Source organism: Sarcophilus harrisii, chromosome 2 (genome assembly GCF_902635505.1).
Source record: "Sarcophilus harrisii chromosome 2, mSarHar1.11, whole genome shotgun sequence".
Classification (NCBI taxonomy): domain Eukaryota; kingdom Metazoa; phylum Chordata; class Mammalia; order Dasyuromorphia; family Dasyuridae; genus Sarcophilus; species Sarcophilus harrisii.
Window position 1 is genome coordinate 46,185,226 of NC_045427.1, and position 17,548 is coordinate 46,202,773.

The 17,548-nt window shown below is 56.9% G+C and overlaps 2 protein-coding genes across 2 annotated transcripts in view; one reads left to right on the forward strand and one right to left on the reverse strand.

Annotated features, from left to right (window-relative positions):
- The first annotated feature begins 18 nt into the window (after window positions 1–18).
- SLC22A31 (solute carrier family 22 member 31) lies at window positions 19–12,953 on the forward strand. The gene is made up of 9 exons (XM_012540371.2): window positions 19–530; window positions 2,997–3,100; window positions 3,348–3,502; window positions 4,476–4,644; window positions 7,654–7,796; window positions 8,651–8,759; window positions 9,567–9,781; window positions 10,746–10,857; window positions 11,362–12,953. The coding sequence occupies exons 1-9, from the start codon at window positions 156–158 to the stop codon at window positions 11,804–11,806; spliced, it is 1,827 nt and encodes a 608-aa protein (XP_012395825.1). The 5' UTR covers window positions 19–155; the 3' UTR covers window positions 11,807–12,953.
- Window positions 12,954–13,127: 174 nt separating this feature from the next.
- CDH15 (cadherin 15) overlaps window positions 13,128–17,548 on the reverse strand; it is a 30,535-nt gene continuing 26,114 nt past the window's right edge. The window contains 8 exon segments of the mRNA XM_031950125.1: window positions 13,128–13,345; window positions 13,965–14,132; window positions 14,956–15,092; window positions 15,294–15,450; window positions 15,452–15,534; window positions 16,074–16,310; window positions 16,845–16,987; window positions 17,144–17,397. Of these exon segments, the coding sequence (XP_031805985.1) occupies window positions 13,145–13,345; window positions 13,965–14,132; window positions 14,956–15,092; window positions 15,294–15,450; window positions 15,452–15,534; window positions 16,074–16,310; window positions 16,845–16,987; window positions 17,144–17,397 (1,380 nt within the window). The 3' untranslated portion in view covers window positions 13,128–13,144.

Here is a 17,548-nt window from a genome sequence, read left to right on the forward strand (position 1 = left end):
CAGCCGGCCAGAATCCCGCCCAGGCTTCGGCGCGCGCCTTTTAAAGCTCGGGCTTGGGGTGGGGCGGGGGCTGCGCCCCTCCCTCCCCGCCCCGCCCCGTCCCTCCGGCTCACTGCGCCCCAGCCGCGGGGGCTCTCAGTGCTGCCGCCGGGGCCATGGACCTGGACGCGCTCGGGATGTTCCGGTGGCGCACCTGGAAAGCGCGGCTCCGGCTCGTGGTCGCCGCTTCCTGGCTGCCCAACGTGGCCCTGGCGCTGGCGCTGACCTCCGACTTGCTGCTGTTCCATAAGCCGCCCCCTCACCACTGCCAGCCCGACCCGGCGCTGCTGCCCCCGACGCTGCGCTCCCTGGCCGGCCGGGCGCTGCTCAACGTCAGCCTCCCGCGGCTGCCGTTCACCAACAGCTGGAGCCCCTGCCTGCTGCTCCAGTACCCGGGCCCGGACCCCAAGCCCAACGGCACCAGGCCCTGCACCCGAGGCTGGGAGTTTGCGCGCCCCGCCGCCGGCCTGCTGAGCACCCCCATCATCCAGGTGCGGAGCCCCGAGGGGAACGGCGGTGTCCCCCGCGCTCTCCATTCCTCAGAGGAGGAAGCCCAGGGGCGGTGACTCGCTCACGGCCATGGAGTTAGTAAGCAGGGCTTCGGGCCCAGGTTCTTGGCTCCAAATCTGGGCTTCTCTCTGCGCTTTTACCAGCTGGGGGACAGGCACCCCAAAGTCCGGGGCTGCTCAGCTTGGGTGCGCGCGGACCCCAATCCGGGGCATCTGCGCTCGGATGCCAGGGTCCGCTACTGTGTGAGGCAGGGGACAAGGGGGCCTCGAGGCCTGCTGCTTTATGGGCTGGCGGCAGTGTTTAACCTGGAGCACAGGGTGCTGGGAGATGCGATGGAGGCTTTCAAGCTTTCGGAGCACCGTCGGGGGCTGTTTGGTGTCAGGAAATAAAACTTCCTAAGAGTTTTTAGGAAGTATTTAGGGCTCCTCTTCACGGAGAGTGTGTGGAGCCGAACTGTAGTGAGGGTAGACTGGACAAGCAGCTCTCTCAGGGCTCTCCAGTTCAAATTCAATGATGGGAGGGGGCTGTAGTCTCCTGTTTGTTTCCCTTTCCCCCTCCCTTCTTTTCCCCTCCCTTCTTTCTCTTTCCCTCTTTTCTCTCTCCCCTCTTGTTCCCTCCCTTCTTTCTCCTTCCCTCTTTTCTCCCTCCCCTCTTGTTCCCTCCCTTCTTTCTCCTTCCCTCTTTTCTCCCTCCCCTCTTTCTCCCTCCCTTTCCTCTCCTTCTTTTCCTTCCTCTCCTCCACTTACTCTTAGCTTGAGACTCACACCAGAGACTACTGAAAGTCCCCTCCTTGATGGAGGTCTGCCTCTGATACTATTCCAGAATGAGGCAGGAGGGGAAAAGGGGTGAGTTGGATTGGGAAAACCATCTGATCCCAATTTGACTGTCTCAAACCTACTTCTTCTTCAGTGGTTTTCTCTTTGATAACTCCCTGACCCATAGTAGCATGGGGATGAAGGTGTGAGGGAAAGCTGAGGCAAGTAGAGGAAACAGGCTGTATTCCTCAATAGAAAAGGGCAGGGTCATTTGGATTGTGCTCAGATTCTCTAGCTCATTCTGGGATGCTAAGGGAGAGCGTCCAGATAAAAAGAATTATTAAAGAATAAAAGCAGGGACTAAAAATGCAATTTAATGCAAGGAGTGTTGGATTTGAACCTACAGGAGTACCTGATACTTCTACCTCTGCTATTTATTGGCTGTCTGACCTGGGGCAATTTATTTGAATCCTCTGCTTTCTCTGTAAAACAGCAGAATTAGATTAAATAATCTCGAAGGAGCCTTCCATCTTGAAATCTTATGGTTCTGTGGTTGCCTAGAAATGATGACAGTTGGGTTGGATCCTCAACAGAAGGGGCTCTTCACTTGGGGTCTGTGGATCCCCGTGGATGAGTGAGTGGGCCTTTAGATGGGGAAAAAAACACACCTTTATTGTCACAAAACTGTAGCCAAAATTTAACATTTTTTTCTATTATTTTAAAACATTATTCTGAGAAGGGTTACACAGGCTTTTTATCAAACTTCCTGAGGGTTTTGTGAGACAAAAAAGATTAGAAACCCCTACTTTTTGGGACGTGCCATGATGTTTCATCTCAGAGACAATGCTCATTCTGGAGCTTCCATCCTGGGCACTTAAAGTTTGCCATGTGGGAAGCTTTCTTCCTCTCTCTTTCTTTTTCTTCCTTCAACTGTCCCTCACCCCCAATTGTTGGGTAGGGAAGTCTTATAATTCCCATGGACCAGTGGACTCTAGCTTGAGGGAGGTTGTGGGTATATCCTGATCCAGTCACCAAAGGCAGTACTGAGATTTATTCTTTACTTCCTAGCTGGGAGACACCCTGACTTGGTACAGGTTAGCTGGAAACAGCATATCCTCTACCCAAAAACTGGGGTCTATATAGAGGTGGTTAGTCCTGGTCTCCAGACATGGGGAACAACGAAGGGAGGGCCTGGAAGGGTCGTCAGAAGGAGGTTTAGTCCAACCCCCGGTTTTATAGATGAGGACAACTGAGGGCCAGAGAGATGCAGTTATTTAAGTGCCTAAGGTCATACAGTTAATTGTATGATAGTAACTGACTCAAGCAGGATTCCCACCCGGCTCTTCTAATTCCTGATGTTGTGTTCTCTTGACTCTAGCATGCTAAAGAGGATGTTGGAGTGGGGGGTTGTGAATGTGGAAAGTGTATTGATGTATAAGTCAGAGGGTATTGAACTATGAGTCAGGAGATTTGAGTTCTAATCTCAGCTCTGCCATTGATGTGATCATAAGCATGAAACTTCAGCTCTGGGAAAGGAAGTAGCTGAATGGGTTTTTAAAACCCTCTCCAACTCCGAGGTTTTGTGATCATCTTCTCATTGGGGAAAATGAGGATGAAATGATGTCCAGTCTTGTATTGTCTCGGTGGGGCCATTGTGGACCCCTTACAGGTGTCTTCTCCGTTTTCCTACAGTGGAATCTCGTGTGTGAGAATGGATGGAAGGTGCCCCTGGAGCAGATAAGTTTTCTTCTGAGCTGGTTGTCGGGCTGTGTGATCCTGGGCTCAGCCTGTGACTGGTAAGGGTCCCTGCCCTTGCCCCTTTTCTCTTCCCCCCTCAGCCTGGAAAGAGATAGTTCCCCTTGAGGGAGTCACCTTCTCTGCGAAGCGATTCTCATTTTGTGAGCATCCCTTGGTCCTGAGCTCTGCCAGGCATAAGGATTTCCCCCAGGGTACTTCTAGCCTCTGCCAGCTTGGCTGGCTGGTCAACTGGTGGCCCTCCCCCTCTTTTCTTGGCCTTCTCTCACCACCCCTTTGTGCCTGCAGGTATGGCCGTCGGGTCGTCTTTGTGTTGTCCCTGACCCTGGCCACGGTGCTGGGGTTAGGGGTGACCCTGTCGATCAGCTACCCCATGCTGCTGTCCCTGAGGATGTTGTATGGGGCCTCCGTGGCTGGCGCCTTCCTCTCGCTCTATGTGACCCGTGAGTATCAGGGAGTAGGGGTTCTGGGAGCCCGCTCCACTCGCTCCGTGATCTGGAAGGCAGAGTGGTGTGGTGGCCGGGCTGTCGGGAAACCAGGGTTCACGTCTCCCCCCTGATCTTTAAAGACTAAAACCTTGGCCAAACAGCTCAACTTTGGACCCCGTGCCACACCCAGAAACGGAAGCCTGCCCTCCTTGCCCCTGTTCACTGAGGTGACAGATTTAGAACCAGGAGGGGTCCTTGGACAATCACCACGGCCATTGTAGAGATGAGCTTATGGGGCTTGTACGGCTGTGTACAACCTCTCAGGTTCTTACTGGGGGAGAGAGGAGGCGCCGACCTCACAGCTTTGCTCTAAGGGAAGCACTCTGTAAACCTGGGAGCTCTAGAAAGCTCGATGGGGCCCCAGAACCTTCCCATATCCCCCCGGCCCCAAGTACTTGATCCTTAGGCGGTTCCCTTTATGGAGTTCTAGTCCCCCCCACTTTGAGGAAGTGTTGGGCCCTTGTTTTTGGCCCTAAGTAAGTTGAGGCAGGTTCCAGAAGGAAGGTGACAGGTAAGGGAGCGGGACTGGCTCCTAAGGGGGAGGGATTTTGGGAAAGGGGCCAGAAGGCAAAGGGGGGGAAAAGCAGCTTTTCTAGAATGTGAGGGAGGGAGTTTGGGGCCCCAAGGCGGAGGTGAGGGGCCCCACTCCTGTTTGCCCAGTGAGCTTGAGTGTTTGCCCACGGAAGCATGAGTGTTCCTGGCTCTGATGTTGCAAGACTCCTCCGGGAAGGGAGATGCAGCGCGTCAGGTCAAGGCTCCCCTTTCTGTCCTGGGACAGCTAGAGTGTGGGGGGCCAATGGGGGAAGTCGCTGCTTGAGATTGGAAAGCTGGGAGGGAAAGAAAATGCTCGAGTGGGTTCCCAGAGAGGCTTCCCCCGGAAGCCGTTGTTGGTGCTGTCTCCCCATCCCCCCTCCCTCCCTCCTGGCAGGGCTGGAGATCTGTGACCCCAACCACCGCCTCCCAGCCACCATGGTGGCCAACCTCTTCTTCGTTGCGGGGACAGTCTCGGTGCCGGAGCTGGCGGCCGTATGTCAGGATTGGAGGCTGCTGGAGGGGCTGGTGACCTTCATCCTGGGCCTCTTGCTGCTGTTCTGGGGGTGAGTGCCCCTCGAGGCTGCTGGGGCAGGTGGACTCCAGGGACAGGGACAGACTAAGAGGTCCTCAGGCTTCTGGGCTGGAGCCGGGAGGTGGGGGGGGGGAGTTCAACAGGGTCTGGTGCTCTTGGCTCCAATCCAAGGCTGGTCGGTTTCTCCCTCTGGGCTCTTATTTCCTCCTTCATAATCACATTTCTAGTGTTTTGAGGTTCACAAAGCACTTTCCTCCTAATAGCCTGGGAGGTAGATGGTATGAATCAGGGTGTGCCCATTTTACATAGGAGGAGGCTGAGGGTCAGAAGGACTAAAGCAGGGTTCCTTCTCCCTAGTCTGGTGCAGAGCTCTTTCCACGCTCCCCTTTCTCTGTGGTCCATCTGGTGATGCCTGCCCTGATCCCCCCAAAAGCATGTGACCTTTTGGGAGGCAAATGGTTGGAGAAAGTGGAGGGTATCGGGCTTGGAATCGGGAAGCTCCAACTTCTGCCTCCCCCTCAGACAGGCTCTAGCTGGGTGACCCCAGGCAGTTCGCTCAGCCTGATTGCCTCAGGTTCCTTGGGTGTCAAAGCGGGGCTAATATTGACATCCACCTTCAAGGGGGATCAAATGAGCTAAAATTTGCTAAGTGCTTTGCAAGTCTTTCTTTTAAAAGCCCTACACAAAAGCTGGCTATTATAATTATCATCAAATCACTTAACTTCTATCACTCAGTTCCCTAATCTTTAAAATGAAGATAATAAAAGCACCTGGCTCCCAGGATTTGTCTTGAGGATCAAATAAGATAACATCTGGAAAGTCCTTGCAAACCTTCAAGTGCTGTGGGTGTGCTGGCTCTTGTAATTCCATATAGGATTAAGTCACAGGCTGGATCTCCCTGTCCATTTCTCTAGTTAAAAATTACCCTTGGCTTCCTGGTCTGACTATAACCTCCCATCATTCCACACTTTCTTGTGTCTCACCATTCTTAAGCCTATTCTTTGCCCTTCTCATGACTTCTGTTCCCCCAGTCCTTATGTCCTTCCTCAGATCATTCCTCTCCCCCCATTTCCACTCTGCCCTGTTCTCTGGTCCCTTACTGCCAGTCCCTTGCCACGGCTGGGTCATTCCTCCTCCTGCCCACCATCTGCCTGCTCGGGTTTGCTCCTACGTGTGATGCTGCTTGAAGGAACACGATGAATGAAGTCACACCCTGTCCATGCCTGTTTGGGGCACAGGATGTAGTCATGGCAGCCAGCTTCACCTGGGCTCTCCTCCCTCCAGGCAATGGCTCCCTTTCTCCTATAATTGAGACTTGACCATCTCTATCTTCACAAGAGTTTTTTTTTTTGTTTTTTTTTTTTTTTAAAACAGCTCTTTCCTTCTCTTCTCAAGCCTCCCGCTTCTCTCCCTCCCCTCACGGGAGATCTCACCTATTTTACTGAGAAAACTTAAGGGTCATTTAACAGGAGCTTTCTCTTCACCTCAAAGCCGTCTGACATCATCCCCCACCTGCCCAGTGTCTGTCAGTGAGGTGGCCCTTTGTGTTGCCAAGGGCAAGCCCTCTCCACGTGTCCATCCTATCTCTAGCAGGCAGCATCCTTACTCTTGTCTTCTTTCTAATCTCTTCCTATCCGTGGGGTCCTTCCCTGCTGCCTTCAAACATTTCCCTCATCCTTAAAAAGCCTTCACTAGAGTCTGCCGTCCCTTCAAGAGACTGCCCTACATTTCTTCTCCCTCTGGCCAAAGGGGACAAAAGCTGGATATTTCCCTGCTCCTGTTTGTTCTTCTCTCGCCTTCTTCTCGCTCCTTTGTAATCTTGATTCCTGATTTCATCATTTGCTCGAGTGCGCTCACTCGAAAGCTACCAGTGATCGCTTGGTTGCCAAAGCTGACGGATTCTTGCCCTGTGTGCCGCATCCGACACTGCGCAGCTCCCTCTTACCGGCTCTCCTTGCTTCTGTGGGTCTGAGTGACGGTTCTTTCCCGGCTTTTCCTGCTAATCATCTGTGGGCTCCTTCCCACTCTCCTTTATTGGCTCCTCATCCACATCAGCTCCCCCAATGTGAACGTTTCCCAAGGCTCTGGAGGGTCCTCTCCTCCTCTCCTCCAGTCTCGTCTCATGTTCTTGGAGGCTTAACGACCCTCTCTGTGCTGATGATTCCCAAACCAACACATCCAGCCCCAGTCTCTCCCTTGAGCTTCCGTCGCACATTTCAGTTTTCAGATCGCCAAATGTCCCAGAGACGGCTCCAGTGCAAAATGTCTGACGAAGAACAACTTCTCTTCCTCTCAAACCTCTTCCAGACTAACCCATTTCTGCCCATTTGTAACTTCAGCGTTCTCTTACTCTCCCCGAGCTCGGGTCTCCAAGCCGTTGCTCGATTTTGCCCTTTCTACCTCCGTAGCCCCTTTCCCATGCAGCCCCACGGCTCTCCGGCCCCGTCAGCTCTCGCCTGCCTTTCCTTGCCCCCTCTCCAATGCGAGGGGTCCTCATGTATTTCTGGAGTCCAGCGCAGTGCCTGGCTTACATTAATAAATGCTTGTTGAGGGAGGGATGCACACACTCCTGCACACAGGCCACGTCAGGGAATCGTGGGCTCAGAGTTACCAGGGGCCTGTTGAAGTTCAGAAAAACTCCATCCAGAGCTGGCCTTCCCCATCTGCTGGGCCTCGATGAGTGGCCGAGATCACAGATTGTAGTTTAGCCTTAGAAGGGACCACAGAGATCATCAGATCCAACCCCTCCTCTCACAAAGGATTGCCGGAAGCTTGGGAGATTTTGTGAGGGTCCCTCGGCTCTGACCGACCTTAAGCCCGCATCTTGTGGGTGAGAACAGCCAGGAGACAGACTCCCAGCTGCTCCGGATGAGACAGGAAAGCCCCTGAGGGTCGGGCTTTGTTTCTCAATGAAGATTCTTGCAGGAAATCGGTCTGAGCTGGGCTTGGAAGCTGGATCCCTGGCTTTGCGAGGGGGGCGGGGGGCAGAGAGGCTGGGGGGCACTTGGAGGAAACGCTCCCCTCGGTCATGTCCCGGCAGGTTTCCTTTCCTGCTACCGGAGTCCCCCCGATGGCTGGTGGCCACTCGGCAGCTGGAGAGAGCCCAGAGGGTCCTGTGGCACATGGCCGAGAGCAACTTCAGCCCTGCCGAGTCCAGCTCCGTGAACCTTGCCGTGGACGCAGGTGAGAGTCGCCGGCTCTGCCCCGCTCTCATTCCTGCACCTCCGGCCCCCCTGGCTCTCCCGCCAGGAGCGGTTCAGAGGGAGCCCCAGGCTCCTCCCAGAGCCACCCGGGCGTTCAGAGACGCCGGGACTCCCGTTTATGGTCGGAGCAAACTGAGGCAGGCAAGAGTTGGGGTTTGAGACTTTGTACCTCCCAGCTACGTTACTCTGGTTCGGATTGTCACTAGGATGGAAGCTTGCAGGGCTGTAGAGATGGCCCTGTGACACACAGGGCTGGGAGCCAAGGTGGAGGAGCTGGAGTACGTAGTGATGGTGCTCCTGGACACAGGGCTGGGAGCCACGTGGAGGAGGAGCACGTAGTGACGGTGCTCCTGGACATAGGGCTGGGAGCCACGTGGAGGAGCCGAGGTGGAGGAGGAGCACCTGGTGCTCAATGTTACTGAGCATCTGCTAAGCTGGAACCAGGGGCTCTTGGTCTCTGGAATAGGATTGTGCAAGGGGCGTGTTTGGGGAGAAGTCAGGCCGACAAAGGCCGTGTTTCTGGAAGGCATTGAATGCCAGGCTGGGACTCAGTCCCATCAGTTGTGAGAAGCCGTGGTAGAGACTAGGGACGCATCCTTGCAGCCTCAGCCCGATGGCAGTGCTGGGGGCGTGGGGGAGTAAGGTGCCGAGCTCCTCCGGTGGCCATTCCCAGGTGCTTCATCGGGACACAAAGGCATCTGTTCCTCAGAGGTCCACTAGGACCCTTCCCTGGTGGGATCGGGTGGAAGGCGAGGTCTTTCTCTCTCGGACTTCATTGTGTTCTCCCTGGGCCGGGTGTGGTTAATTAACTCTTTCCCTTCCTCACACCCAAAGGACTGGACAGACTGTTTGCCATGAAGCCCTTGCCCCAGTATCACTGCATCTGTAAGATCTTCAGCACTCAGACCACCTGGAGGAACATCCTCATTCTGTCCTTCACCACGTAAGGAAAGCCCCGGGAGGGCTCGGGGGGCCGGGCCGGGGGCTGAGGGAGGAGCGGCGCAGGGTCAGCCAGGCCTTCTGTGCAGTGGAAATCAAACTGCAGCCTCCTCTCCAAAAGGGCCGCTGGGAGGGAGGGCCTGACAAGCGGTAAATGCTGTAGTTCTGTCATCGCTCCTCTCCCCGGGCCCCTCCGAGGAAAAGAGGCAGACACGGGTCTAAGCTCGGCAGAGCAACAATTAGGAGGGTCCCGGAGGGGAATGAGGCTCCTCGGGAGACAGCGAGCACCCTGCAGCCCCCCCGGGAGCCTCCTGGCAGAGGCTGCCTGCCCATCCCTGGAAATGGCCCCCGTTCAAGCACAGGGCACCCGAGCTTTGGGGCATCCCGCTGACTCTCTGCAGCCCCCAAACCCGGACGAGGGAGGGGCCGGTGACAGCCGGAGTCATTAGGGAAAGCTCCGTAGAGGGGGCTGGGCTGTGCCGGTCTGGTGGAGCTTGGACACCCTTTCTCAGAAGAATGCTTTTAAAGGCACTAAATAAAATGCTTAGGATTAAAGGAGACCCCAAATTAGTGAAAATAAACACATAACGCTTTTCCCATTCAAGTCTGCGGACCTCCTGAAGTCTCCCTGTGAACCCCATGTTAGGGACCCCTGAATTAAGATGAAATCTAAGGTCCTTTCCAGCGTTGACATTTGCTTTTTGCTCCTCAGGTGGTCTCTTCCCAGGCTGACCCCCCAGCCTCCCCTGCCCCCACTCAGGCTCGAGGTCAGCCTGGCCCCCAAACCGCATCCTGCCTCCTTCCCTCACAGGTTCCTCGGGTACGGCATTCGCTATAACTTCACACAGCACCTGATGCCCCACCTGCCTTCCATGGACACGGCCAGTTTCTTGCTGGCTGGGCTGGAGGGGGCTGCCAGCCTCCTGCTGATCCCGATGGCCTGCTGCTATGGCCGCCGAGCTAACCTGCTCCTGTGGACAGTCATCATCAGTGTGGTCTCCCTGTTCCTTCTCTCCCTTAGCCAAGGTAAGGGGAAAGCCTTGGGAGCAGAAATGGGGTCTGGGGGAGATGGGGGGGGTGAGCAGGTAATGGGACCTCCAGGCTCCAAGAAATGTCTCCACTTCCCTGTTTTATAGATGGAGAATTTGACCCCCCAGAGGGGAGCTTGTCTAAGGTTAGCCAGCCAGCCAGGGCTCCCCAGCCCCTCCCAGGGCCCCCTTCTTTGCACGGCTCCTCCCCCTCTGGGATTTTCAGTCTAGCTGAGGAATTCAGAGGACACAGATGAAATAACAGAACAGTGGGATGTCCTACAGAGAGCGCTGAGCTGGGGGCCGCAGTGCCGGGCTCCGCCCTCCAGGTCTGCCCGTATTCTCGGTATAACCTTGGACTAGGCGTCCCGAGTCCAAATCCTGCCTCTTACCCTGGTACTGTGGCCCTGGGCAAGTAATTTAACTTTTCTGTGCCTCAGTTTCCTCATCTGTAAAATGGGAATAATAATAATACTAGCTGTCTTTGGCAGCCCAGAGCTGTCTTGAGAATCAAATGGGAAAGCATATGTAAGGTTCTCTGTAAACCTTAAAGCACAATATAAAAGCTAGTTATTATTATTATTATTAACAATAATTTATTATTATATATTTATTTTATATATTATTAATAATTGTAATGATTTAGTGATTATTATTGATAGATTTACATTGTTTACATATCACAATATAGTTCTTTTCTAGCTTTTCTTATCACAAGGTGATCGGGACAAGTTAACCTGTAAGGCCCCTCTCGGCTCCAGATCTGTGCTCCTTTGACAGTGATTCTAAGACAGGCCCAGATTCAGACGCGGGAGAGCTCAGGGCCAGTTAGAGTAATTGGGGAAGACTTCCTGAGCTGTGACAAGCCGGGCCCCCGGAGAAGGGGCTGGAGGTCAGCCAGGGCCGGGGGGCCAAGGGAAGGGGTGGGTGAGCAGCGATCCGGCCCCCTCCTCTCCCCCCAGACCTGCCGGTGTGGATGGTGATGTTCCTCTCCGGACTGGGGCTCCTGGCCTCCCAGGCTATCTCTGTGCTCAGCATCTTTTTTTCCAGTGAGATCCTCCCCACCGTGCTCAGGTAAGCCCTGCCCTGAGCCCAGGGGTGCGGGAGACCCAGGAGCCTGCCCACCGCCGGTGGTCCTTCCCGCGTGGCCGCGCCAGCCCCAGCGGTCCTGCCGCCCGACCTCCCAGCTTCACTGTCTCCCTGTGGGTCTTGGGAAAAGGGGGGGCCCTGAACCCATGAAGGATCCCCCAAGGGTGAGGGTGAGTCCGGTACCTCCTGAATATTCTTGATCTGAGCCTGGCACTGCCAGGGAAAGAGTGGAGGAGAGGACATAGAGACAGCCTGGAGGGAAAAGAGACCCTTCCCTTTTGGGGGGGGGGTAGGGAAGAGGAGAAAGGGAGAAACCTCAGTCGTTTTCCCAGTTTTTCAGGAGGTTTTCCCTCAGGCCTTCCCATTTCCAGGGCAGGAAAGCCAGGTTTGGCTCTGGTAGCACCCTCCCTGCCAGCCCTGTGTTGGGCGGGGGGAGGGCTGGAAACGAGGGGGAGTTCCTGAGTGCTGCCCTTGCTCCCCGTCTCTCAGAGGAGGCGGCCTGGGCGTCATCCTGGCAGCCGGGTTCCTGGGACAAGTGACCACTCCCATCACGAGCTTCTCCAGAACCCCCAGCTTCTTCCTGCACCACCTGGTGTTTGCCTCTTTCGCCGTGCTCTCCATGCTCTGCATCCTGCTCCTCCCCGAGAGCCAGGGCCGGACCCTCCCCGACACCCTGGAGGATGCTGAGGGCAGACAGTCGTCCCTGCTCTTCCTGCCCTGCTGGACCCCCCAGGACCCTCATGTCCCGCTGCTCCTGCCCCACCACCAGCAGACCCACTATGGACAGCGGCAGCTCTTCAGATCGGGGACTTTGGGCTCCAACCCAGAGAATGGCGGTGAAAGGCACGAATCCATCTGGAATATCCTGGGCACCCGGGCCCTGGGCACGCGGGGGGCGAGGCGAGTGCAAGCCACTGAGCAGCACCCGCAGTGACTACCCCGACCCGTGCCCTTGTTGTAGCCCTGGGAAGGGAGCCCTTGTCAAACAGGAGGATGCTTTGTCACTGTCACCTTTATGGTAATGGGGAGCGGCGGCTCCCTCTCGCCAACTCCCCTGTTTTCTGGATGGGAGGAAAGGAAGGATGCTGGGAAGCCTGAACTGCCCCTGCCCCGGAGCCTCTGCGCTCCCTAGGATAGGGCAGGAATTCCCAACTTCCCTACGAGTTCCGGACCAAGGGAGCTCTCCCCCTGAGAGGCTACAGGCCCCCTCTGGCCACCCTGCTGTCAGCCCAGGAGCCCTCGCCCCAAGAAAGCAGTTTCTTTCTGGGGCAGTGTCCGGCTTTGTGATGGCTTCCAGGAGCCAGGGCTTCTCCCCCTCACTGAAAAGCACCCTGAGAACCGCCTTGATTCCTCCGCATCCCCTTCTCTGGGTTTCTGCCTAGCTCTTCCAGGACCCCCGCCCTTCCTTCCTCGGGGAGCTCAGGGAGACCCAACCTGGCTTTTGGCACCCTGCTAGCTCCCTGCGGATGATCCAGGGCCTGATACAGAAAGGTTTCTAAGCTGTTGGTTTTTTTCTTTTTTAATTCAAACTGCCTCATGCAGCTAATTCCTCTTATACAAAAAACAGCACAGAGCTGGCAAACAGGAGATGGGAGGTGGTTGGGGGGGATTTCACAGAAGGGTCCGCGCCACGCCTGGGAGCCGGGGAGGGGGTGGGAGAGGGAGGCTTGCTAACCGAACCCTCTCGTGTCTGGGCAGCCAGACAGGATCCCCGTCCGCGGGCCGCTCTGGCTCAGGCTCAGTCCCCGGATTTCCATTATTTTTCTTGGCTTTTGGAGACCTCTCTCCTATTGCTCCCCGGAGGTTTAAACCAGTAGCACCATAGAGCTTTTGCTTCCTCATGAGCACGTGGGGCACCAGACAGCACCCCCGACCTTTTAAGAATAAGGCAAGTCCAATCCAATGCTTGAAAGCGATTGGAACTTGGATGGACCATGACTAGTCAGGGGCTGATGACCCTGGTTCCTCCCTGTCCCCCTGAGGGTCTTCTCTGGAACCTCAGGGGGAGCCTATGGGAGGCAAAGGGATTTCCCCCCAGAGGGTTGACCCTCTGGCTTGGTCCGAGGAGGTAGAGCTTGGGGTGAAGGAGAAGGGCTCCCCTGGCCCTCAGGAAGCCCCCTGGGAGGGAAGGAGAGGCCCCTCAGCCGCAGGAAGGTCTGAGCCCCACAAAGGCCAGGGCTGCAGCTGTGAGAGTCAGTGTGTTCCCCTCAGGAGGCTTGCTCTCCATTTCGGCTTTCTTTCCCCCGATCCACCCCCAAGTCCTCCCTGCCCCTCAGTGCTGCCCGTACATGTCCGCCAACCGAGTGAATCTGGGACCCCAGTCCCTGAGGTAATCATAGTCTTGGTCTTCATCCCCCAAGCTTGAGAGGATGGAGCTGAGAGTTCCTGCCAGAGAGCCTTCTCCCTCGTAGTCGTAGATGAGCGCCGTGTCATAGGGCGGAACACTGGGGTCGTTGTCTGCGGCTTCCAGACCCTGGGGACACGGGCAAGATGGGAGAGTTGGGTTGGTGGGGGTTCTGGGCCAGTGCCCCAAGGACAGAAAACCCAGAGCAAAATTAACTGAAAACAATTGGGAAGGCAGAGGTGCAGGTAAGAGGAATTATATGGAGGGGGGGCTCCTTACGCTTTCTAGTCTCGGGATCCCTTTATGCTCTTAGAAAAGCATCGAGCTTCTGTTTGCGTGTTAATCTACTGACAGTCACTGTATTAGGAACTAGAACATGTCAGCATTATTATTACGCAGGCCCCGTGGAGGGTCTGGGGGACCCACGAGGTCCCCGACAACACTGAGAATTGCTGGGACGGTGTATCGGAGAGTCAGAATGAAATGGCTTTTTGCATTACATGCTGTTTGTTTTTATTGTTCCCTTTCCTCGAGATCCCCAGTAGATTTGGGAGAGATAGGAGGTCCTCGGGAAACTGAGGCAGTGGCCATAGGGCCTGGGAGGATTAGCCATAAGAGAAGCGGGAAACATGCCATGAATGGGGTCTGTGAAGTGCACGTCAGGAGGACACTACAAGGGGACCATAAGGAGGACCAGGAGGCCGCCCGCCCGCAGCTCCGTCTCTGGATCCGCCCTGGGAACACTCACGTCGCTGATGAAGTCGGCAATGTCCGAGGGGCTGGTGGGCAGGGCCCGGGAGGGCTGGGCCGGAATCCGGTGGTAGGGGGCGTCCTTGCGGAGGGGCTGTCTCCCCCGAAAAGCCGTTGGAGGCACCAGCTCGACGGGATGGCGAAGCTGGTTTATGTCATAGGCGTCCTGCAGCAGGGGACAAACGATGTGAGCAGCGCCCTTTCCCTGGCCCAGCAGAACCACTCACGCTCACCCGTGGACCGCTCGCCAGCCTTCTGGGCAAGGGGGAGTTGGGCCTTGATAAACGGCACATGGGATCGCCAGACCCCGAGAAACGGGACGGTAACTCTGGGGCCTTGGTCCCCTTGTGGGTCCATTTCTTCCCCTACAGGGTAGGGAAGGCAGCTGGAGAGTCCCTCCGGTTCTGAATCCTGGGACGTGACCATTTACGGGGTGGGCTGTGGCAGCAGGACCCAAGTCCTGGGTACCCGCCGGTGCCCCAATTCTGCAGCCCTTGCCAGCAGGCCCCCTTCATTAGCAATAGTCTCAGTATGTTCCCTGGGGGAGATGGGGGAAAGGCTGAGCCCTAGGGGGTAACCCACCAGCGCTTGTGGGGCATTCTGGCTCCGGGGCTCCCCCACTGATCCTTGCTGGGAACTATGGATTTTTGACCAAGTTAGAGGTGATATCCCCCACAGGAGAGAACATTTACAATGCTTCGCAAACCTCACAATGTATATAGACACAAGCTATTTAAGTTAGGATTATGGGACTTGGAGAAATTCAGTTACCAGTTTGGGTTCCTGGGAGAAGGCCCAACACTATCTAGGCCTTTGTCCTTGGGTCCTGGTCCATCCCTAAACCCTCTTCCCTATTTCGCCCTGTCTCCAGGTCGTCGTCCTCCGACGGTCACCTAGTCGTCCTCCCTCCTCCCCTTCCCCCGCAGGTCCCCCCTCTCCTACCCCAACCCACCTCCTCTCTTACTCTCCATCCCCTCCCCCTTTCTCACCTGATCCTCCTCTCCCCCTCCCTGCTCATCATAGTTGAGGATGTTGTCCCGAACATCATCCGGCAGTGCGTCCAGCAGCCCCTTCTCCCGAACTCGCTGGCGAAAGCGCTCAAAGATGGCCACCAGCAATATAAGCACTGTCCCCGGGGAAGGAAGCTCCCATGGGTATGGAGGGGAAGAGCCAAGGGGCCCCCAAATGGAAAGTAGGGGGTCTCTGTGGGTCCCTATGAGGAGGTGGGGGAGGATCTGGGAGAGACCCCAAGGAGGAGTTGGGGGCATCAGGCTAAAACAGATGAGATCTCTAGGAAGATGGGGGGAGATGAGGAACGTTCACTCACAGAGTAGAAGGATGACGCTGGTTAGGACGATGACCAGGGCCACCAGGCTGATGCCGGCCCCCCCGGCCATCAGGGCGGCCGCCCCAGGAGTGCAGACTCCGGCCTCCCCGCAGCGACACACGGTCACGTTGAGCAGCTGTTCCAGCTGCTGGGGGGGGCTGCCCCGAGTCCTGGAGCAGGAGGGCCAGACTGTACAGCCCCTCCTGAGCCTCCGTCCGCAAGCGTAACCAGGCGTGAGTCACTGGGAGGAGAGGAGTTATTAGGGGAGGGCATGGGGGAGAACAGCCCCCCATCTTTGTCACACAGTCCCCCTCCCCCCAGCTCTTCCTTGTCTGTCTGCCCCCATCCCACCCTCTGCCAAGTCATCATGTACCAGGCCCAGAGGCCTGCCTTCCGGTCCCAGCTGCTGGGTGCTGACACCTCGAATAAATCATTTACTTTTTCAGCCTACTGAGGATGGCTGATCATCCTTACGGTCAGTCTGCTGGTTCTTGCGCCCCCATGGGCGGTGTTCATTAACAGCTGGCACATAGGGGGTCTCGCCCCATGAGTCCCCACCTGACCCCCGGGGCCACCCCGTGAGTCCGCTGTCGGTATCAGTTCCTCCTCAGGGAGGTTCGTGATCCAGCTCGATGGGACCCCATTGGAGGTCTCACTGACCCTGGCCTGTTACAAGACCCCCTTGCCTCCAGCAGCCCCTCCTTTTCTCTCCAAAGCCCCCAGACCCATTGAATGTGGCTCCTGAGTGCATTACGTGACTTGGGAAGGGCTGGCTCTCACCATTGAGTTGGCTGATGCTCCAGTTTCTGGCCAGCTCAGGGGAGCCGGGGCTCAGCTGGAAGTGGAAGGGGGCCCCGTGTGGGGGTAGGTCCTCGTCGGTGGCCCCAAGGATGAGCCCAGACCCCTGGCTGGGGTCGCTGCACAGGGTGCCAGTGGGTGAGGTCAGCAGGGGCGCGTGGTCGTTGACCTCCAGAATCTCGATGGACAGGGTGCCGGTGGCTGTGCGAGCCGGGGAGGCTGGGGGCACAGGAGGGGGGCTGCCTATCATTTCTGGGCCCAGGGACTCCGCCCGCCCCAGACCTCTGTCCCGGGACACAACTGTGAGCTACAGGGACTCGGTGCTTGAGGATGGGAAAATCTGCTTTTCTCTGTTAAACACCCGCCACTCGTCCTGGCATTGGAGAGGGTGTTTCTGCTTAGAAAGGGCCAGAGGGGACGCCTCAGTGGTCCAGTCCATGGTAAGGAAAAGCTCAGTTTAAGACCCTATAGAGTCTCTCTAACCCTGACAGGCTGTGCTGCCTCCCAGTAGGCCCCATGATTTCTCTCTGGAACCCCAAGTCCTTGCAGCTGAAAGGCCCCATCTCCCTCGGACCCAGGACCCCCAGACCAGGGGACTCCTATGCCCCCCCCCCCCCCACATGCAGACCTGGTCCTTGCAGACCTGTCTGTAACCTATGAAATTCATGGCCGTGGCCAGCACGAGCGGTCTCTGCCTATTGACCTTGGAGCCTATGGTTTTCCATGGGGTAAAGGAGCCCCCCATCCCCTCACCATCATCACTGGCCAGAATAATGGCCCTGTACCAGCCGTCTTTGAGGAAGGGTGAGGCTGGATTGATGGCGCGTTTGGTCTGGATCCTCCCAGTGGCCCGGTCCACTCGAAGCCAGTCCTCGGGGTCGTAATCCTTGAAGTAACTGGGGGGGGGGGGGGGTCAGATGTTGGGGGGCCCGGGCTTGCGCTTCACGTGGGCGCTCTTCCACGCCCACAGAGGCAGCTTTGTGGGCGCCCGTGGCTGCTCCGTCCCGCCCCCGGCCCTGGCCAGAAGCCCCCCACCGCCCCCCGGCTCCCACCTGATGCGCTGATGTTGGCGGGTGTCCGGGTCTCGCGCCGAGAAGGTGGCCACGGCGGTCCCAGGCGCGGCCCCCTCGGCCACGCTGGCTCGCAGAGGGTTGCTGTGGAAGACGGGCGGCTCGTTCACGTCGCGGACCTCCACGGCCACCGTGGCCGAGCCCCGCGCAGCCTTGGGGGCGGCCGCCTGCAGGGGGGCCTCGTTCTGCACGGCCACTCGAAGCTGGTAGCGCTCCCTGCTCTCATGGTCCAAGGGCTGTGGGAAGCACAGAGGCCCGGCTGCTGCCTGTGAGAGCCTCTGGCTCCTTCTTCCCCTCCCCAGTATGCGGGGCTCACATTTGTGAGCCTGGGGGCTTATCTAGGGCCGTGCCACATCTTTCCTCCCAAACACTAACAAGCCCGAATGT